This window comes from Tenrec ecaudatus, chromosome 12 (assembly GCF_050624435.1).
Source record: "Tenrec ecaudatus isolate mTenEca1 chromosome 12, mTenEca1.hap1, whole genome shotgun sequence".
In the NCBI taxonomy this organism is placed as follows: domain Eukaryota; kingdom Metazoa; phylum Chordata; class Mammalia; order Afrosoricida; family Tenrecidae; genus Tenrec; species Tenrec ecaudatus.
The window spans coordinates 103,385,949-103,408,880 of NC_134541.1; the positions used below are offsets into that span (position 1 = coordinate 103,385,949).

Sequence of the window (22,932 nt, forward strand, 5' to 3'; positions counted from 1 at the left end):
ATCCTCCACACCAACCACTGCCATCCCCCGACTACACAGGAAGCTAGGCCCCTGCTGTCAGCGTAGGGGAGGAAATTTAGGCCCAGCACCAGAATTACACAAGCTTAATGCCCCAACCAGCCTTCACAAAGAATGTTTACAAGATCAGTTCTTTGTTCAACCCTACGGTCATGGATTTTGGACGAAGTTATCCAGAGATGACCCCAAAAAACAAACCCCTCTCTTGGGTTTTTATAAAATGATTTATTAGCTTTATGATTGGGGGGAGCAGTGGTGCAGTTGATGCTCCAGTTGGATAAACCACATCCAAGAAGTGACTGTGGGTTTCTAAAGCTTCACCCTGGATGTTTTCCATTACTTTTGCTCCGTAAGTTACCGAACAGAAGAGCTGAGTTTAGAAACCTCAGGCCTGCTCAGGAAGGAGCAGGGTCCAACTGGGGGGGGGGGAAGGAATGCTACAGGGATGGAAAGAGACCAAGCTTAAGATAAAGTTCTGATCCCGCAAAGGCTTAGTCTTTTGTTGTTCTCAAACCCTGAAGACGTCAATAGTGCCACATACACCTGCCATCTTCTGGAGCTTGGTGTGCTCCGAAAAGTCCTCCTAAGCCCAAGTGCTCCAGAGAAGCGTTTCTGTGGGCCTGTGCCCCAGTGGCACCCGAGAGCAAGAGAACAGGGGTGCCCTGACACAAATGGCAACGGGAGAGAGGGACAGGGCTCGAGGTGTACACGTTTAATGGAGCCAATGTGAAGGCATCGAAATTGGGTTCCAGCAGACAGGAAGACCTGCTTTCTTGATCAAAGAAAATGGCACACGGTTTAGCAAAATGTTGACAATTAATTGAGTAAAGGGTACGTTTCAGAGCACCGATATAAACAAAAACATAAATGGGGATGGGGGAGGTGTCAGACCCTTTTCATTCATCTGAGAGGCCAGTGGAGATGACTGACGAGCGCTCCTCAGTTTCAACATCCTTGGGGAACAGCAGCCTTGACCCCTCCTTGAGAGCAAGGTCCCACCCCAATCTAGACTAACACCCAAAGATTTGGGTGGGGGGGTTTTCCCAGGTATACCAGTCTAGGTCTATTCCAAAGTGAAGGCAACTCACTGAGAGCCATTACACACCCGGCTGGTGCTCGTCAAAGATGACCTCTTCCTGCTATGCTATTCAGATGGGGGGACGGGATTCACGTCTGCAGTTACCTGACTAGCATTCCTAATTTCAAGCTTGAAATCCACTTGCTTATATGAGGGCTGGACCTCTCTTGGGCCCAGAACACCTAGCTCACCCAGCCTTGCAGCTCCTTTCCCCACTGTCAGTACACGTGACCAGTACACGAGTGAGCTGAGCCAGGGTTCTACACACACACACACACACACACACACACACACACACGTGAGCTGAGCCAGGGTTCTACACCTACACACACACACACACACACACACACGTGGAAGGAATTGCAAACTTTAATAAAGTGCTGTGAGGCCTGCAAAAATCCTTACACTGATTTGCAATCGTCTTGAAAGGATTAAGCAGTAACTGATAAGGGAGGGCTTATCATAGCCACTGTCCTACTTGAAACAGAAGAGGACAGACTAAATGCCAGTCCCTGGCAGGCTGACATCAGCTCATCCTCTCCGGCTATTGTTCAAGTCGAGACAGTAAGGACCAGGATCAAACACGCTGAGGCATGCATCGCTGTGTGAGCAGGCTGCTGACTCCACAAGGGAGCACTCGCCAGCTTTGCTGTCGGGTCTGCCTAGAATCTAAGGGACCTTGTGTGTTATTTCACTGCCTCCCACCCTTCTTCTGGACCGTGGGCCCACATTTCACTGTGAGGCTGTCTCTTAAGGCAGCCTCCAGAGACCTCCCACCTCATTCCAACACGCACTAAGCAAGTTGGGCATTTCAAAGGCATGTCCAATAGGACAGCAAGCTCACCCATCCTCCTCCCTCCTCCCGCGCTCATTTCTGGTGCACCCAAAGCAAACCCAACTGTGTGCGCGCACGCGCACTTGCACACCCCTCCTCGCCCAGCGGTCACCTTCTGACACTTAGCCACAGGACAGAAGTAGGGCTTGCCTGAAAACAGAGGACCAAGAGGCTATGGAATTGGGGACAGGGGCCGCAGCGTTTAATGATAATGCTGTTGGGGGCGTACTAGCACACGCCCCTACTCGTGCTCGCTTGTGTGCGTGCGTGCGTGTATACACACACACAGTGACTCCCAATACCACTGAGTATTGATTCAATAGTAAATATTAATTGCATGACCATCATAGCACCTCTGTACACCACACAATCACCAGAATTAGAAACTGCTTAGGAAACTGAAAATGGGTTGGGGGGTGGTGGAATAGTCCGAGGGGGTGCACCCGCTGCCTGCTTCTCGAGAGACCAGGTGCGTGGCACAGTGCTGCTGCTGTACCAACAATGGAAGCCAAATCAGGGTTCGAAACCATTCTGAAAGACTAGCAATACTGTTGAAGCAAAATACTCAACACAGCAGGTAATGGAGAAAAAAAAATAAAGCATTCTATAATCAAATAAACATCTGCTATTCCCTTTCCCTTTGAGAATAAATACAGTTAAGGTCACTTTTAGCCTTGGAACGGATATGTGTTTGCCTAGGATAAGATGATCTTGCGAACGACTACACAGTATCTGATGTCCTCTGCTAGGATTCTATGTTTGTTTAAAGAAAGCCGTAGTGACACGAGGCATCTACCGGAAATACCTAGAGAACTTCCTTTTATGGCAACCACTGGAATTCACACGTCTTAAACAACGAACACGGGAAGATGGCCTCGTGTCTCCTTTGCGGTAATATATGTTGAGGATTCGAGTGACTGTCAAGCAGCATGGTGGGTGTGGCCGTGGCTGCGGTTTAGATCATTCGGTTGCGTTTATGGGTTGGTGAGTCTGTAATGACATCGCCACACTGGGCTGAGGTGCGCTTTCTAGTGCCACCATTGTCCAAGTGGAGTGCCATTTCTTCTGATATGAAAGTGTTCAAGTCCATATCATGGAGTCCATTTCTCCTTCGACTAGCATTCGGTCCACTGCTTACATGAGTAGGAGAGCCTGGGGTACTTGACCGCACGCTTATGCTAGCCATTGCACCACTAAGACCTAGGAAGAAGAAAACAGGTTTTAGAGCTGCTCCGTTCGTCACCCCTTCAACACCGGCCACGCCTGCCTTCCATCAGGCCAAGGCCGCCTGCCTGCTCTACCCAGCCAGGGAGCTGTCAAGTCCCGTTCACGACCACCAGGAGGGGGTTCCTGGTAGGAACCACCACCATTCCCCTCCAGGCCCCCATGAGTGACTGGAACTGTAACTTTCCTAGTAGAACGCCTCATCTTTTGTTCAGAGGGGCTGCATTGGAACTTGTCCCTGCCGTTAGCAGGCCAGTATGTAATCACCACACAACCAGGGCTCTCCTCTCCCAACTCCACGTGGTGGCTGCGGTGGGCTGGATGCAGGTGGAGACACAGCTGCTTGCTTTCCGGTAGAGCATGCTGGTCACACCAGCATCCCAGAGTTGGTGGGAGGGTGAGTGTGTAGAGAGGACAAGATCAACTGGGCTTGTCCAATCTCCCTTTTTAAGGGGGCCAGACTTCCATCATCCAAAATGGTCCACATACTACTAAGCCTCGAGAACCTGACTCCAAATTATGTAAAGATGCTGTTAGCCTTCAAAAATAAATGTTGGCATCTAAATCCTCCCAAGCCCTGTCCACAGCCCCACCACGCTCTTAGAATGGTGTCAGGGCACGTGGGCTGAATAATGTACCCTCAAGCGAGCGGCCCCAGAACAAGCAGGCTCCAAGTTGTCTACAATCTTCAAAGGTGGTATGGTGGCAGGCACTTCAAAGGCTTTGCTTTCAAGGGACACCCCCCTCCCTGGGAGTGCCCAACCTAACCACCATGCTGCAGACACCACCTGTGAGAAATCTCTTGATCAGCCCTAGATCAAAGACCTTATGTCACAAACAAGAGATTTCCATACCTAACTGCCCATGAGCCTCTCCGAGCTGAAGTTATGCCCCACAATCTCGTCCAGTGGTTCTCAACCTTCCTAATGCCGTGATGCTGTAATACAGTCCCTTATGTTGTGGTGACCCCCACCCAACCATAAAATTACTTTTGTTGCTACTTCCTAAGTGTAACTTTGCTACTGTGATGAATCAGGCAACCCCTGTGAAGGGGTCGAACCTACAAGTTGGAACCGCTGATCTAGTCTGCTCACTGTTTCTGAGTAACAGACGGTTTATGCCTTATATTTTAATGTACATTTTGAGACTCAACTTGGTCGGGGCCCACTCGTGTAGAAAGCTTGAGTTTGGTGTAGGTTTGAGTGCATAGCCAACCACCTCCATTCCTTGGACGATGCTCATGCTGTACATACACACACACACACACACACACACACACACACACACGACAGACAACACTCAACAAACCCACAGCCTCAGGCCTCCATCTCGGCTCCAGCCCACACCTCTCAACTGCACCCTCTGCAACCCTACATCTTAGGTCCCCTAATCTTTCCCGGTGAATCCAGTCCACCTTACTGCTCTCCCTCCCTTCACACCGGTGGCCAGAGGAACCCTACACAGCCTTAGCGCTAGTCCTTCACTAATCAACTCTTCAGGAAGAATCACCAGTGGTTAGCAACTCACTATGAGCAGAGAACAAAAGGTAGGACCCACCAGGCTGAACCCAATTGAGCAAGAAGTGGCTCCAACTCCAGGGTCACTGTCCCACACACACGCACACACACTTGTCCTCTGAGGTCGTCCTGATGCTGCTCCTCTTTTCAGTCTATGGCTGTCTCCACTGCCTCTCCAGTCTCAGTGGCCTTAAAGGGCAACTCTCCAGCCCCGCAGGATGGTGTCACCCAAGGTGGACACCTTCTAATTCCCAATCCTGTACCCACAAGGGTAGACATCTGAGCTCAAAGACCTGTCCACAGGTCTAGCTGCCAGCTAGGTAACGTTCGTTCCCCCAGCCCTGTGGGGGGCCTAGAATGGGGCTCAGGGAGAACAGTCTTGGGCCAATGTCAAGCTGCACATTAAAATCACCTGTCAAGTGTTTGTCTAGCACAATGAGCAAAGTGCGGCCGCCTCAATGAATTTTGGGGGAAGTAGCTCCAAGAACTAGGCCACACTTCCGAGTTTCAAAGCTCAGCTCTGGATGCAGACTCATCTCACCAGCTCCTTTAGACTACCCTCAATCAAGGCTAGCCCTTCCCAAGTCACCCTTCACCGTTGGTTTGTTGTTGAGCTTCCCCCACCAGGAGTCCCCAGGGGGTTTCAGTCATGTGGTCTTCTCCCTCGTCTCCAGCCCAATCTGACAGGCCACTCAAAGGAGGAGGGCCCACCCCTCTTTTTTTTACTTGGTTCACTAGATGCAAGTCTCAATGAACTCTATTCCACAATGCTGGCATTCAGCATCAATGAGACTGCTTTGGGAATGAAGTTCAGGATCCCCTTGGTCTTGTGTCATCACCAAACTCAGTATGACCCTGTCAACCCAGGTGGTTCCTGTCACTGGCACCCAAGGCGCTTAAGGCGCTGCACCACCAGTGGCCAGGGCACTTTAAGATGCTTCACCTCTTTTCCATGGAAGGCAATATGCCCCACTAGGAAATCCAGCAACACATCCTGAAACCACCACCACCTTGCTCAGCTGGGTACCTGACTTGAGGTCTTGATTTGACCGCAAATCTCACTGCACACACTATCAATTGGTCGCATATCTGGCCGCTGCCTGAAGATGCTTTTCCAGGGTCACTAGGCAATCTCCCCTCCGCCCAAGGCCTTGGACAGTATGTCTCCAAATTAGCATTAACAACCAACTTGTCAATATACTCTGAACAACGCACTTTGTTATAAACCGATGAATGGCTACTGAGATGCTTTGGAACATCTTTGCTACACCCGTCAAAGATCTATACAAGTAGTCCAGGAAAACCTAACAATCAGGAAATCTGAAATTGTTTGAAGGACACCGTGACTGTTTGTGAAGACACAACTTTCCCCCCAAGAGCCAAAGGAATACCCGCGAAGCACGGCAGCAGCAGGACTTGAGTGCAAGCCTATGTTGTAAACTGCCGGTCCGCGCGGCCGAGGTGGGCAGGCCAGTGCAGAGAGCAGTAACAAACTCTCAGGGGCACAAAAGCTATGACCAATTCATGCTTAGAGGGAACACGCAAATCCCGTTTTAATTACGCTATTTCAGTTCATCACCACACACCGCCATTAGGTCCCACACACGCTAATTCAAAGCCAGGTTGGGGGGCAGCTGCATCCAAGCTCTGACTTGTTCCTACCCGACCCCACCCATCCTGAGACCTGTTGCAGCTCTCCTTTCCGGTGCAGACATGGAGGGAGGGGGACCCCTGGAACCCCACCACTCCCTCAAGGGACCCACAACCTGACCCTGGAACCTATTCAATGTGTGCACACCTGGGTGCACAGGTGTGTTTGGGTGGGCAAAGCCAGGCAAGCACATGTCAATGTTGTGTTTTAAATGTAACAGGAGTTGACCTAAAAATAATTCTACTAATAAATAAAATTCTACTAACATAATGTGGTGGGTCATTTAAAGTAGATACCACACTCCTCAGCCCCATGTGTGGATGGAAATACTGAATTTTTATTGAAGTCAAAGCATACTAAATAAAGCAAATCAAGTACAGATATACATGTGGACAACCAAGAAAACATTTCCAGTGAGACTGACAGCCCAAAATGCTTTCAGTTTTTCAGCAACAGTTTTTAATGCCAGGGGCACAGATGCTCAGGACATTTAAAAGGGGGGGGGGGAGCAAGATACATATCATTATGTAACATGAGCTCAGCTATGTGAGAACCTTGTATATTTACACATTAAGGAAAAAAGGCTGGAAGAAAAACGCACCCAAAAATTCACGACAGGATAAGGAGGCTGATCCTCTCGCCTTTCCAAATTTCCCCAAAAATTATTATTTATAAGTCACTAAAAAATTATTAAGAATTACACTTGGATACTAAGTTGCTTCCTAACTACCAGTTAGGTGTCCCTCAGAATGCCCTCCGCAAGTACTATACCCTTTAAAGAAGGAATCACCACCAAAGTAGTACTGTGGGGTCAAGACCACCAGGGTTTGCCATTCGCCATCTTACTAATTCCCGTCTCGGACAACTTTCCGCCAGCCGCCCAGCTCAGCGTGCACTGTGGTCTTAGCTATGTTTTGCTTCTAGTTCTCAAAGGCTGGGTCCGAGCTGAAGGGCACCTTTGAGCAAGTCCACCTGCAGAGGACATTTAGTTCACAAGATCTTGATGAGATTGCTCCAGTAAGGTTCACCGTGTCCATCCTTACTCTCCAAGTCCCACTCTACAACTAAAAACCACTTTACCAAGTGCCCACGAAACTGCGGGCCTTTTAAGAAGATCCTCCTCTGACTTTCTGGACTCCTTCCTCAGGGTGTTGATAAGTCAACCAACCGCTGTAAAACATTCATTTACAGGCCAATTCTGGTTTGCACTTAGAACTGCATCTACACTAGATTATCACTTGCGTTTTTAAAGAAAGCTGAAGAGCCTTTCCAACCTGGCAGCCATGTGATGGAAAGTGACAAGAAAGGCAGAGGCAGAAGGCAACAGCACGTGTTTAAAATGTCCTGATCTCAATGCCCTGCAGCCACCAAGAAATCCTTCTTCCCAAAAGTTGGAAACTTCCCTTTCAAAAAGGAAGAGCTACAGAGACTGTTAAAGTGAAAGAAAATCCCAATTCCAGAGCAGGAGGCACCAGCCATACCCTTTACACTCAGCAAAGTCGATGTCGTCTCACCTTTCATGCCGACAATAGCCCCTAGCCCGGTGACTCCAAATTCATGACTACCCTTGTCTTGTTGGTCCTTTATCCATTGTCTCCAGTTCAAAACAATCTGCCATCAACTTCAACAGCCCAAGAGAATAAAAACTCCCATGCAGGTCACAGAAGACTATGCTGGGCCCCAAGAGGAACGCCACGGAGTCTGACGCCTGATGCAGCAGCACTGTGCCCCAGCGCCATCACCTGGGTGTATTACACTTCAAACTGTCGTCCTTGGCTAGACACTCCTTGAGAAGGCCAACCGGTGCCTTGGGTCAGTCAATTATGAGCGATCACAATGGCTCATCACCTCCTCCTGTGATGTGAGTAGACTGCGATTAGGACTAGACCATGTGATGTCACAGATAGCACTACCTGCAAATGATGCAGTAGCCCCCACTCCCATGGTTCCCGCTGCCTGTGGTCACCTGCTCCAGCAGCCACTGGCACTCCAGCATAATGCTGGCAATCCATGGCTTTGCCCAGCCCTTGTTAGAAGTTGTCCTGCAGTGTTTTCAGCTGTTGTGCCTGATTTAGAAATGAAGCGGCATCAAAGAATCACCTGCCTGCCTGCCCGGTATGCAGGGTTTGCCACATGGTCTACAAAGGGTTTCAGGGATGGCCTGACGGTTCTGTTGGAAACTAAACCAGCCCAGAGCTCTAGCTAGGGCACACCAGCCTCTCTGGCACTCAAAGACAATGGCCAACTTCCAAGATCACCACTTGGCAAGAGAAGCAGCGTCCTAATCCAGGCACTGCCTCCAGTGACAACTGCTATCTAAAAGTCCCTCCCCTACTCACCTTACTGAAAAGGGGAGGAAATAAAGCATCCTGGTGCCACTGGATCCCACCAAGGTTGAGGTCTGCCATCCTGTTGGGCCAAGGGTACTTGGAACCAATCCATAATTCTCCCCTTCTCAGGGCCCACAATACCTAGCAGCCAAGGCTGAGCAAGGCAGAAGCATGCCTGAGTGCTTTCTTTCTCTCCCCCCTCCCCCCACGAGACTCAAGAGGGTCAGCAGTGTGCCACAGTGAGGCTTAGACCGGCCCCAAAGCTGCACTAAGCTAGCAGCACCATCCTAGGTGCTTCATCCAGATTAGTTTCTGGGACCCAGCCCCCAGAGAAACCGAACTCCTGATTTCCTGACAAGCCCACACATTTCCCGACCACACTGGCCAAAAAACCCAGAGCAAGTCTCCCAGTCTGCACACTGGAGCTGGGAACAGCCCTATCTACTCTGCCACTCCTTAGTCTTCGTCAAAGGTAACCATCAGGACTTCCATACCCTGTGACCCAGAAGTGAGAAAGAAGTTCAGAAAACTTCCTCCAGCGGCCCCCTAACACATGGGATAAGAGATCGGGCAGGCTCAGGGCTGGGAAGTTAAGACACTTTCCTAACATGTAAGCTCACCTCTTCCAGAAAGCCTTCCGTCCTGTGATTTTACACATACCACCTGACATGGGAATAGACCACCCCAATTATTTTGCCTCAACGGAAGAAAGTGCTGCTCCACATTTGCTTCACCTTTGTGTTCCCAGAGTCTGGAGTCTGGGTGGCTAAAGGCCATAACCAGGTTTGGTGCTAGGTCTTTGAGGCTGATGGCCAGGGTACTAACCTAGAGAGACAGATAGGGAAATAATCACCTCACCCAGGCTTGCTGAGGAGCGCGGGAGACAGCCCTGGGGAATTTGCAGCAGGGAAAGAATCTGAAAGGAGATCATGAGGCTGGCAGCCACCAAGAGAAAGATAACCACCAATGTGTCCATCTGAAATAGTGTTTACATGAAGACTGTGTCTATTAATGATTCCCAAGTGGGTTCTCAATGTTGTTTTAAGTAAGAGCAACATCTGGGGGCAGGGCTCAATTTAGCAAGCACTATATAGAATTGTCATGTAACATGTCTCAAGAGTCCAAACTCCCTGATGAATAGCTCCAGGAGCACACAGGAAAGGAAGACTGACCAGTTCACCTAAGTCCCTCTTGAGAAACTGCTCCAAAAACATCTTACTCCTTATGTCACGCCCTCGGTTGTGTGCATGAGTGCCAGAAAGATGTGAATTCTGTGTAATTTCCTTCCAACAAAAGGCTAGTTTTAGGCATCTGCACTTGGTGGCAGGAGTGGCAGAGGCAGGAGATTAATAGCCTATTTAAAAGGAACTACAAAGATGGCGTGAAAAAAGATCCCTATGCATAAAGAGACAGTGAAACCTACACTCACTTTTGCCCAGATCTCACCCTCCCTGCGACTCGCATAGCAAACCTCTCAGTTCACTTAGATCAGATCCTCCCGCCTAAGTAGAAGGCTGTGAATTTACATTCGGCCTTCAATTTGGCTAAGCAACTGGTATGCAAATGTGAATTCTGGCACTGTGAGATGTTTTCAAAAATCACTTAAAAATTATCACTTTAAGTCATATACTATTCATGAGGAACAAAAGATCATGAAGATTTAATATCTGATTACATAGTCATTAATTTGCATTACATGAAATTGCATTGCCATATATACTTGGGTATAAGCCGAGTTTTTCAGCACTTTTTTGCAGTTTTTGTGGTAAAATTAGGTACCTTGGCTGATAGTCTAATCGGCTTATACTCGAGTATATATGGTAATTTGCGATGGCTCGTACTAGAAATCAATTCAAGACTGAAATCTCTCCAATTCAAAGATGGTGTTCTCTCAATTGCTCACAGCACAAAACTGCTTCTGAAAGCGAGCAAGAGGCCCTCGGCCTTCAGCGCCACACTGCCCTCCCTACACCTGTTCTCTGTAGCAACCCCAGGAACAAGATCTTCAAGACTGCAACTAGCAATATTCTTACCAATGTACTCCAGGGTACTTCGTTTCTACAGCTTCATATTAATAATACCTTTGAAGAGCCTCACCATTTAAACAGAAGTCAGAATGATAAATATTAAAAAAGCCTACATTGGCATTAAAACTATAAAAATCAATGATGTTGAACAGGTTCCATTTGAAAAAACTAATGGGGGCTGGAGGATAAGGTAGCTGGAGAACTTTTTTGAAAAAAATTTTTTGAGGGGGGGCAGGGGAGAGTTTGTCCCTTTCACTATACTAGTTCACAAAGATTTTCTGACACAGCTTTTGTATTTCTCAAAACTAAGTTCCTATCGTGTTCGAGGACCAAACAGAAAAAGGTGCTTTAAGAGAAGAACAGAACGAACATTAACCCACCTCCTACCAGAAGAGGAGACTCAGGACAGACGCTTCAGGAGTGACAAGGCAGAGCAGTACGTCTAGCACAGCCCCCTCCTCCCCAATTACCAAGGGAGAGAGATTGGGGAACTAACCCAATAAACCTGTCTCTCTCCTGCATGAATTCCAAACGTTCTGATGGCTTGACCAGCTCAATATATTACAACTGGCAGCCAAACACACTTTGTTTCATTGAACTTGTCAAACTGACTTATCAATTGGAGGGGGATAACGTACAGACCACCCCCACCCCACCGCCCTATTTTAGAACATCCAATCCTCTGGCTGATTTGGGGTCTAGGAAAGAAGCAAAGTTTGCCAAAGTTTCCTGGAGCTTTTATTATCAGGCCCTTTCGTATGAATAATCTCCTGAGCGGTCCCTGTCTGCTGCATCCCTCAGAAACATGTTGTCTTCTTTGGTCTGTGGCCAGTCAATGCATGGTGAGTGCAGCCCCCAAAGAGAAGGGATGACTCTGCCCCCACTGCCCTCAGTCTGTGATAGGCAGCGAGTGACAACAGCCTTATCACAAACTTCAATGGCCATGCCTTGTTTAACCTACAATAACTTTTGAGGACAGGCCTGACCTGATCAATGACAAGGCTTGTCCACTGGACAATCAAAACTAGAAGAACCTAACGGACAAAAAGTCCCTATCTGCTCCTCCTTGGGTCACCAATGTACAGCAGCTAACAGAGTGACAGAGGGCGCTCTCATGAGAACTAGCTCAAGGTTGACTTGCCAGCCTGACTAGGCCTAGCAATTACAGATGTAACAATTCTTCTGACACAATATCCCTTTTAACTCAACAATGAGTAAGAAAATGTACAATGTACAAAATGCAAAGCAGTAAATTCCAATCAGCATTGCAGAAAAACTGTTATTTGTAACACTGAGCTCAAACTCACTTTCTAAAGACATCAGTAATTAGGATGGGCTGGCCAATAGGCCTGAGTCCATGTTACATTCTACCTTACATTCTATTTAAACATTTCTAGCTTCAGTGTCTACTCTAATTGACAAGAACAAAAACAAAACAACACGGACAATATTATGTCTGGTTACTAAACCTACATGTGACAAATGGGCCCACCGGCACACTCTTAGCCATTTTCCAAAGAAATAGGTTTAAACAGCTTTACCATGCAGAGCTATGGCTTCCCGGAAGGGTTGCAAATCAGTCTCTACAGATGAGCTAGTTTCCGTTGGAGTAGCTCGGTTAGGGGACACTACAGTCAGTCTTGGGGGAGCTCTAGAGTTCCGTGGTGGAGGAACTTTCCCGCACAAGAAGCTGATCAAATCTTCTCTGCGGATAGTTCTTCTGCGTTTTTTAACCCATGCCAACACATCCTTATTGCGTCGCTGATAGCCAATCTGAATGCCAATATCAAAACTCCGCTGATGGGTATCCACGCTTTCTGTGAAGAGAGAAGACAAAACACAGGTGATGGTCAGCACGGCCTTGCTCCATTGAACATGGCTTCATCCCCAAATCACCACCTGGAAAAAGGCGAGTCTCTCCAGGCCTAGCAGTCACCTATTAAAGAGGTCTGCACATCATTGGCGCTGTGAATGCGGCACCCACTCCCTTGTAAGTTAAGCCAGTCAGCCCCTACACCACCACCCGCCACCCCCACACAGCCCTATGAGGCTATTCTAGAGCAGTTACTCCTGGGTTTCATTAAGTAACTTTTGGACAGAGGAGGAAGAGAGTCGGACTTATCTTTACCCAAGATACCAAGGTTAGAAGGCTGAGCCCCTGAAATCACTGCTTTACTTAACAAGGGCACAAACAGGTATTTTATTTAACAATGGGTAAATGAAGGTCTAGGAACCCTGGTGGCACAGTGGTTAGTTAAGCCTTCTGCTCACCTAACAAGTGGCAGTCTGAACCCCCAGCTGCTCTAAGACCAAGAGGTGGCTGTGGCTCTCAGAAAGACTTACAGCTTAGAAACCCTACAGGCCACTTCTGCCTGGTTGTTTGTGGAGTCACAATGGACTTGTTGTCAACCCCCTCCAAAGTGGTGCTTACACAGGAGTTAACTGAGGGATCTAGTAATGGCCTCGCCAAGCTCACCAAGAAAAGAGCTGAAATTTATTTTATCACAAAGTTTATAAGCAATATTGCTCTCCTTCCCAAAACAGCAACTTTGCTGGGTGACACTGGCTAGTGGGAGTGTCACACATCCTTCAGCTAAGAGCACACACAGGTCATTTCAGAGCAATGTGTCCTGGCACTGGACACACCAGGACATGGGGGCCCCTGGCAAGGCCAGGATCACTCAAGTGTTTGAGAGGCCCCAAGAAGAAATGAATGCAGACTAGCTTCTACCCCAACACCTAAAAGCAGCAGGGTGGGAACTGTGTTTCCTTGGCATTTTTCCTTCTGCTTTGTTCCCAGCAGTCTTCACAGCTCGCAAACATTCCCAGCAGGCCTTGCCATCTCTCCTAAGGGCCACCCAGCCGGCCCAGAGGCTAATGTGCTAAACCCTATTCTTGAGGGGCTCCACACCACACCGGAAAAATATCTGAAAGGGTAATACACTTGTGATTTATTTTCTTTTTCTTTTTTTTTTTTCGCTGTGCAACCCACTTCAGTGCCTGAAGCCCACGGGGTAAAGCCAGGCAATGGTTCGGGGTGACAGTTTGCTTTCGCATGGGACACTGTGAGAGGCCCATGGGATCGGACCTGCCACAAATCCAAACCCATGCACACTTGTGATTTATTTTCAACTGAGCTGTTACACTTGCAGCAAAGCAGCTGTACTTCTTTAATGCTATTACAGCACCGGTTCATTCAACCAGGGACCCTCCATAAAAATCAGAAGTCCTTGAGCACCAAGAACCATTTCCCTGGCGTTGAGGGTTTTTAAAGTCCTGTCTACTTGAAAGGTGACCCCCCCCCCAATAAGTTAACAATGGAAGGCCAGGCCCAGAACCTTCCCACAAGGCCTTCTCCCAGAGATCAGCCTCTTCTCTCAATGGACAAAGTGCTCCCAAGAGCAGGTCCTTTTCACTTCGAAATCTGAACTAGTCCCCTGCCCACCACCACCAGAGGGGACCCAAAGCTAGCCAGCACTCCTAACTCCCCAGGGCCTCGCTACTAAAATATCGACTTCGATTCCTCACTTTACCACAAACAAAGGGACATGAACTCCATTTTGTTAGAAAAACCAACATTCTGAGGCACCTAAACAGGACATAAAAGAACAGGTCATCCCCTTCCCATCTCAGCGAACCAGAAGCCCATAGTCTCCAGTGAGCCTGAGAAAACACCATGGTTTCCAGGCCTCTGACCCTGCATCAGGCAGCCAAGCCCAGGACCACAACCTACAGGGGTCCTAAGGGTATCTTACAGGGCTGAGCAAGCTAGATGATGTCCTGATAAAGCTGTATTTAGACCTGCAATGGTCCCGAAAGAGCAAGGTAGACTTTAGAACAGCGGTTTTCTACCTGTGGGTCACAACCCTTTCACAGCACCACAGGAAAATCAGGTATTTACCTTACGATTCATAACAGTAGCAAAATTAGTTATAAAGTAACAACAACTTTATGCTTAGAGATCACCACAACATGAGGAACTGTATTATGGGTCATGGCATTAGAAAGGTTGAGAACCACTGCTTTAGAAGAAATCAAGCCTGAGCTTGATTTCATGGGGTCCCCCTTGTTTCATATAAAATGAAAAATAGGGACACAGACTCTGCTTTGCCAAAAAGAAACTTCTAATCAAGGCCAACCGGGCCAAGTTCCTCTGGTTTCCAAACAGGAGGAGGTGGGTGCAGGATAAGTGGCCTGGAGGGAGGGACTGGAAGCATGAGAAAGACAAGGGTCACAGTGTGATGGTTGAGTGGGCACCTGGCAAATCACAGGCAGAGGTGTGAGCTGCTTCTAAGTTTGACACAGTTGGGTCCAAGGGAATGGAGCCACTTGAGTTGTGCTTATGGGGAAATAAATGAAACAATAATCCTGTTAGGTATGGAGCTAGCCAGCCTTGGTGGTCCAATGGGATCAACATTAGGCTGCTAACCACATCGGCCATTCAAATTCCCCTGCCGCTCCAAAGGAGAAGGAAAAGCCCGTCCCGAAGAGGATGGGATGGACTGACAGCAGTGGGTTAGCAAACACTGACGGAAGAGAGCCTGGCCAACTTTATTTAGTTTTGACGGTAGACGAAAGCCAGTGGCAGCTGAGGCTTTCACACCAGATGGAACAGCTGGAAAACACCTTTTTCACCAACGGCCTGGTCAAAAGCATCATTACACACACGTAAACTCCTGTGTGACTGTGGCCCATTTCACCTCAGAAACCCTAACTGAGCGCACATTGGCCCTGAGAGTCCACTGAAAACCAGGCAGGCTGTAGGTGACGTGGGTGCTCGCAGACAAGGGGGTGTTCAACCAGGAGAGCGGGTACCACCCTTACTCGGTCTTCTATGTTTGCCTGGCTTTTGTACCAACATCAAATCCTAAAATCTGAAAAGCAGACTCCAAGTACGTTAGTGCCCAAGTGAATGCAACCTCAGATATTTCTCGAAATAGAAAGTCTCATGTTCATGCTAAGCATTGAAAATACAGACCTGCGGTTTCTGGACTTGAAAAACATCCAGCAGGATCAGATCAGATCATCTCTCTCTCTCTCTCTCTCTCTCTCACACACACACACACACACACACACACACACACACCCTAAAACATCCAGCAGGACAGGATCGGATACACACACACACACCCCTACAAGGTGGTCTCCTGGAGGTTCTTGGCCACTCCAAATCTAAATTTGTGAAATGTGGACTTGGGGCACCTGGCCCAAAAAAACAGCACAGAAACTGTGGGTCCATCTTCCTTCCAACCCTAACTGAGCAAAGCCATGGTGGAAAGAGCCGTAAGCTGGAAGATGAGGCAAACCCAAGGGCATCAAATGTCAACCTAACCTTAATCACATTCCTTTCCTCCATGTTCAGAAAACAAGCAGATCCACAAGATGAAAAATTTATCCAGAAAGCTTCTATGTGCTTTTACAATTTCTCCCAGCAAAGAGGGAAGGGTGATTTCTGGGTTGAAGACTAAATATGGAGCTTTCCCACAGAACACCCACAATCAAAATGAATGTGATCCTGCAACTTGGGGTGTTTTGTGATCCCTACAAACCCCTGGGTGGGTCAGAGCAAGGGTGATTGTCCTGACTGGGGGGGTCAACAAGGAACTGCGTCTTGGAGCACCTGCCCCAGGCTTTGTCCCCAACAGCAGTGAAGCGCCACCTACACGTCCTTGGAGACTCTACTCCACCCACCAAGTCAATAGACCAGAGGATGCCACAACATTTCAACTAGAGAATTATGAACATCTGCACAGATCAGTCTACACCGAGGGCAAGGTGAGAATGGGGGGGAGACCCCACACAAGGACAGTTTAATTTCTCTCGTTAGACACGTCAGCCACAGCAATCTGAGCCTCGGCCCAGCTGTTTTGAGATAGGAGAAAGTCACGCCCAGGGTAACCAGGCCTGCCTAGCTCCTTGAGTGTTCCAGGGTTTTGTGAGGGCCAGGACAGCCAACACGTATCCTGGGAACCTCAACCTCACTAGCTCAAGGTATTATGACCCAAATGTGGCCATGAGCTGGCAGCTCGCTCCTGGGAAAGGAGGGTCTTTCTGAGCTCTTTTAGGCAGCGACTGACGCTCAGGGGCAAAGCAAATGCCATTCCATGCTGTCAAAAACACGCAGCCAGGCTGAACAGCAAGTCTAGGCACACCGTGGTGGAAGCCACAGAGGCAGTGCGCTAACTGCAGTAGCCAGTTGGTCTGCCCAAGCTTGGGCCACCAGGCCCCAGCCTTGTCCCTAGCCAGCCCAACCTAGGCCATCTGATTTATGCAGCCCAAAACATCTTTCTGCAGCCAAGTTACACAGGAATTTAAAAAAAAGGGCTGCCTTCCATGAAAACGGAATCCGGCAACTGGCTTCAACGGCTATTGCTCTGCTCACCGTGCTGAACACAAACAGAAGTGGAGATCCCCAGGCCATTCTAAGGCATTCTGAATGAGCCAAGGCTCAGAGGGCAGCAATAATTTTTTTGTGGGGCAGCTTTACCAGCAGCTCTGGAAATTTCAAGAGCTGAAATGCTAGTATTCTCTTCTTGAGCCCCCAGGTAGAAAGAACGTTCTCTGGCCATAGAGCAGTCACCTGTCACAGGCCCCACGCATTTCCAGGGTGTTCAGGGGACTTCCTGCTTCCATGCCAATCCAAAACAGCCACACTTCCTGAGACATGTGAATAGAGTGAACAGCATCGAGATGTCTGAAAGCCAAGGATTTACATACAGGGCACCACACTGATTGTCTAAGAGGTCTACTTTTTACACTGACCCTTTTCAGGGAAAGAGGATGAGAAAGAAGCTAAGTATACACCACACAGCTTGTTCCATACAAATAATAATAAGGCCAGTAGCTTCCTTTCATCTTAGCCCATCTTCTGGCCCATAACTAGACACACCTGACACAAAGGTAGACACTGCCCACCAACAGTTAACACACCCTGTATGTGAGAAGCAGGAGCCTGCGCCCAAGCTTGGGGGTATTCATCCCATCCATTTGAGAAAGCCAAACAGCACCCTGGTGGAGAATTTCCCCAGGGTCTTCCCTTTCCATGCTGTGGCATTCGATTGACACTGGTCCCAACAGCACTACCCAGGCACAGGCTCCCAGGGGCAAAGGCTATTTGCCTGAGAAGTTAAGAGGCTCCCCAGAAACCTCTCATCTAAATTCCTAACACTCAGCCCAGGGGGTAGAACTGTCTGCACACAAAGCCCCCAGTGCTGGTTTAAAAATGGAGGGCAGGAGAGCGAGCTGGGCATACAGTAGAATCCTAGGGCATAGATTAGCATCACACAAGAAACCTGGCAGGTCAGGAGCCAAGGCAGCAGCCTTAGCTGGCAGGGCTAGTCAGTACCCAGGCCTTCCCTCAGAGCAAGGAGCCTGAGGCAGTGAAGCAATTCAGATAACTAATGCTTTGCTAATGCAGAGTGAACAACCTGAAACTGGTCACTAAGAAAACTGGAGGTTAAGCTAGCAACTGCCAGTAAGCTTGGACACCTAGTTCCCAGATAAGCAATAACTCTGTCCTGATGAAACCAACCCCAGTTAACGTCTCAGCAGGCAGTACAGAAATGTTCTGGGCCAGACACCACCGACGGTTGAGCACCACCACCCCCATCCCTGGCAGACTCCCCTTTCCAAAAAAGAGGAGCCCTAGTGGCCCACTGAGCTCACCACCAGGTGCTGAGTGATTCAGGCCCACCAGCAGCTCTGGGCGAGAGGAGGCTTTCTGCTCCCATCAATATTTATAGCCTTAGAACACAAGAGACAATTCTACGGGGTGGCTATGGTTTGAAATCAACTCACTAGCAAGGAGCTGTTTTGAGTTTTGTTTTGTTTTTTAAAATCATTTTATTGGGAGCTTGTCCAACACTTACCACAATCCATACATACATACATAGTGTCAAGCACGTTTATACATTTGTTGCCATCATCATTCTCAAAACATTTGCTTTCTAAGTGAACCCTTGATATGACATCAGCTTGCTTTTTCCCCTCCCTCTCCGCCTTGAGTTCTTTTCCCAAAGGGCATGCATACTAAAGCCTGACCCTACCAGCTGGAGAAGCAACTGTGCACTAGTCATGTGCAACTGGCCCCTTCATCTAGCCACATGCCACTCACACCAACCTCACTGCCCATTCAGCCAAAAGGGGCCTACCTTGCTGAGGGCCGTACCTTTTAGGAAGGCTGACAGAGAATTCCAAAATTCTGAAGCCACTGTGAGCTTCCAGATGAAGTACTTGAGTACATAAAAAACAATGGAGTCCCCTCAAATAATCCTCAGCCTACAAGTGATTATTGCAGTATCTGAAAGCCCTGGAAACCCTCTGGAGCACAGTTCTGTCCTACAGGGTCCTTCTCTAGCTGTCTAAGAGTCGGAACCAGACTAAGGGTCCAAGGTTGTGTGTTTGGGGATAACTTGGCAAGAAATGCGTGGCTGTTTCTACAGAATGCTGTGTGCACCTGTGGTGCTGCCTCAGCTCAATGAATTCACTCCAGCTACGGGGCCACACACTCCACTGGAGGCAGAAGCACCCCAGGATCTGGGGAGCCGGATACTCTTTTGAATCAGTCGTATTTATCAGTCCTAGGTGCTGTTACTACCATACATTTTCAAAGTCCATCACCCACTGGTGGCAGTCAGAAAGGTGGGTCTTTTTTTTTTTACAGAAACACAAAACAAAAAACCCGAAACCCACCGACATCAAGTCAAGACTGCCTCATAGTGACCTCCTGTGGGTTTCAGAGATTGTAACTGTTCACAGAAGCAGAAACCCCCAGTTGTTCGCCCTCTGAGCTGCTGGTGGTTCTAACTGCCTACTGTACAGACCGAAGCCCCATGTGAAGCCCACTATACCACCAGGGCGCCTCATCACAGAAACACAGTCTCTGCAAGAATTCCTCCCGGGACCACCTGGATGGAGGTGGTCTCTCTTCACTTCAATGTAAAAAAAAAATTTTTTTTTTCAGAGCTCAACTTCTGGGCCCATCTTCTCTGGAAGTTAGTACCAAAGACAGGGGAGCGGCCAGCTCTCCTACAAGAGTAAACACACAACAGCACCAGTTGTTGTTTGGGCTCTTCAGGAAAAGGCCCTTCACATGTGCACGTGGTGCAGGCAGGACATTTGGAGGCCACTAAAAATACCTGTGTATTCCCTTAGACAAAGTCACTAGGACGGACTTAAAAACAGTGGAATGCCAGCCCTCACACATCTCTCAGCGGAGTGCTGCCGTGTCCTACGCAACAGTCGTGAGGCCCTGTTAGTAACCGCCCTGACACGCAGGCTTCCTTCTGCTCATGCCGGTCTCCTGAAATGACCTCTCGTCAATGGGAAAACATATCAAAAAATCCATAGTTGCCAGGGAGTGAGGAGCGTGGAAGTTTTGGGGTTTCTTTTAGAAAAAGATCCCAATGTGTTGTCTTACTACTCCGTTTATCAAACTCCAACTATATATCTTAAAAGGGGGATTTTATTTTTTTTACTGCATGTAGCTGTTTCAAAAGATACAAACTAAATTTCCTGAGCATTATTTCAAAACTCTCCCTTTTCTGGTGGAAGCCAAGAGCAATTCCTCAGGGAATGTTCCAAGCCCACCAGCACCAGTGGGAGATTAAGTAATTCATTCGTCTAAACTGGAGCCAGGCAGCTACCAAAAATCAAAGCTGACCACTGTGGCACCCCGTGAATTGTTTCCCTTTCCTCAGGAAGGCCTGGACTGTTAGTTCCTCATTCTCTCCAATAACACCAAACCAGCTTAAGCCAGCCTCGGTTTACGGCGTTCAGATGATCCCCCAAACCTGTAGTCTGCTCAGCTTCACAACCTTTCCCACAGAAGGCAGTCGTCAGTCATCACTCCTACCTGCTGTTGTGCCCATCCCGCCTCCAAGAACCGCAAACTCCCCCCTCATTTAGACATTTTGGAGGTGCATACATTTCCATTGCCACTTGAGAGGCAGCTTTGAAAAGTAACACAATTTCTGAATATTCTCTGAAAGCCTTAAGACACAATTATCTAAATCCGTGGTTTCCAAGATAATGTTCACGGCCACATCATGGAGGGAAGTGGGGGAGACTAACTCCAGGAAGTCACCTCCAAGAACAGAAACCTTATGAAACCCAAACCGGGAACAGCCTGCAATTTACAATCAGGTCCCAGGAAGTACGGAGTTCGGTTCCCATTTCGGTAGCCCTCCAGGCCCCTAAAATTCCAGCCAACTGTGAAGCTTCCCAAATCGCACACCTGGTATGCTTTTCAACCCATCAACTCGGCCGCCCTTCCAGCATGCAAACCCAACATCCCACCCACTCCTGGGCCCTGGTGACAGACACTCTGGACTGGGAGCTTTGTTGGGGGAGGCGTTCTGCAGGGCTTTCAGCAGCATCCCTGAACTTGGTAGCTAGATGCCAACCGCAGCTCCCGGCCCCTTCGCTGCGACAACCAGAATCTCATCCCCAGGCCTAGCGAAATGTTGAATGGAGGGGGAGGGAATCCAAACCGGCCCTCCCCCCAATCGAACCGCACTGGTCAGTGGCGGCGTATTACCAATTCGTGGCTGAACCCAACCGTGAGATGAGGGTCCGCCCCCCCCAAAAAAAGAGAACATTTGGAAGTCAGGGCATCGCCCTGGTGCAGGTGCCCATCCCCCACCAATGGCACAGCGGCGAGCTCCCTTTTTACCTTTGTAGAGGTTGGTGACCGCGGTGGCTGCGTTTTGGAAGGGAACCCAGAGAGAAAGTCCTGGCTGCTGGCACACTCGGTCTGCAGAAGGGAAACAAGAACGAGAGAGGAGAGAGACAGAGACAGAAAAGACACAGAGGGTTATTTGGGCGTCAATCACTCTGGAACGGCCATATTAGGTTTCGCCATTTTGTTCAAGGGTTTCGGGCCCCGGAGTGGCAGGGGCCGGGGGGCGGGCCGGGAGGCGACGGGGACTGGGGGGAGGGTGCGGCGGGCCGGAGGGGGCACTGCGCGCGGCGCCCACGGGCCGCCTGGACCCAGCCGGGTCCGGAGAGGCGCCCCCCGCCGCCGTCCCCGCCCCGCGCCCGGACAATAGGGCCGGCCCGCCGCCTCCCTTCGCCATTTTGTGACTGGGGGCTCCTCCCCTCCCGGCCGGGGGGCGCCCTGCAGCGTGGCCCGCGGAGCCAGCGCACCAACCCGTCGTGTCCACCCCCCCCCCCAAACTCGGGCGGCTACTCTTCGGGGCGGCGGCCCCGATTCGGCGCGCCCCCTCCGGATCCCCGCCACCCCGCACGGCAGCCATCTTGCGGGAAGGGCCGCCGGGGAGGGGGGCCTCGGCGAGCGGGCGGCGGGGGCCAGGGACCCGGGCCTGGCGGAGGGCCGGGCGGCGGCGCCAAGATGGCGGCGCGGCCTCACCTTTGTAGAGCTGGGCCACGGCGGTGGCCGAGTTCTGGAAGAGATGCCACAGCTTCTGCTGCTTGTGCTCCGGCTGCGCGGCGGCCGAAGCCTCCTCCTGCAGCTCAGGCGGCAGCTGCTCGTCCTGCTCGGCCTCGGCCAGGCACTGCCGCTCCCACTTGGAGAACCAGTGCTCGGGCCCGTGCTCCTGGATCTCGGCCTCGCCCTCCTCCTTCCGCTCCTCCATCACCCGCGGCCTCCCGCGGCCTCGCCGCCGCCGCCGCCGCGTCCTCCCCAGGCGGGGCCCCCGCGGGAGCGTCGTCGTCAAGCGGCCCGGCGGCGGGGCCCAGTGGCCAGCGGCGGCTGCTCGCGGCGACGGCCCGGGCCTGCTGCTGCCGCTGCCCCCCGAGGAGGGCCTGCGCGCCCCGCCCCGCGGCCCCGCGCTGTCCGGGACGACCCCCGCCCCGGAGCTCCCCACGTCCGAGCGCCGCCGAAGGTCGCCGCCGCCCCTCGCCTGGCCGGCCGGCGCTGTTCTACCGCGCCCCCATGGCGCCGCGGCCTCCCTCGGGCCGCCGCCGGGAACCGCCGAGCCCTCCGCACAGCCCGGCCAGCGCCGCCGAGCCCACCCCGAAGACTAAGGAACGTCGTCGTCGTCGCCGCCGTCGACGCCTCTGCGGCTGATGGTCCCCGCCCTCCCCCGCCCACATGCTGACTGGAGAAGCGCCGCCCCCTCGGGCCCGGCGCCCCGGCCCCGCTGGGGCGCGCCCGCTCCTAGGGCCCCCATTGGTCCGCTCCGACAGTTCCGCGTGCCAGCCTCTGCACGCGGCGCGGCGATTGGCTAACGGGGCAGTCTACTTGACGCAACCAGTGGGCGGGGGAAGGGCGGAGGAGGGGGAGGAGCCAAT

General features: G+C 50.4%; 1 protein-coding gene and 1 non-coding gene across 2 annotated transcripts; both read right to left on the reverse strand.

Annotated features, from left to right (window-relative positions):
• Positions 1 to 2,111: 2,111 nt before the first annotated feature.
• Positions 2,112 to 22,672, reverse strand: HAPSTR1 (HUWE1 associated protein modifying stress responses). The gene is made up of 4 exons (XM_075564300.1): positions 22,049 to 22,672; positions 21,353 to 21,433; positions 12,222 to 12,497; positions 2,112 to 3,131 (listed from the first exon to the last, which is right to left on the reverse strand). The coding sequence occupies exons 1-4, from the start codon at positions 22,272 to 22,274 to the stop codon at positions 2,887 to 2,889; spliced, it is 828 nt and encodes a 275-aa protein (XP_075420415.1). The 5' UTR covers positions 22,275 to 22,672; the 3' UTR covers positions 2,112 to 2,886.
• Positions 13,658 to 13,791, reverse strand: LOC142423640 (small nucleolar RNA SNORA42/SNORA80 family). The gene has a single exon (XR_012779247.1). It is a non-coding gene; the product is annotated as a small nucleolar RNA SNORA42/SNORA80 family (small nucleolar RNA).
• Positions 22,673 to 22,932: the final 260 nt, after the last annotated feature.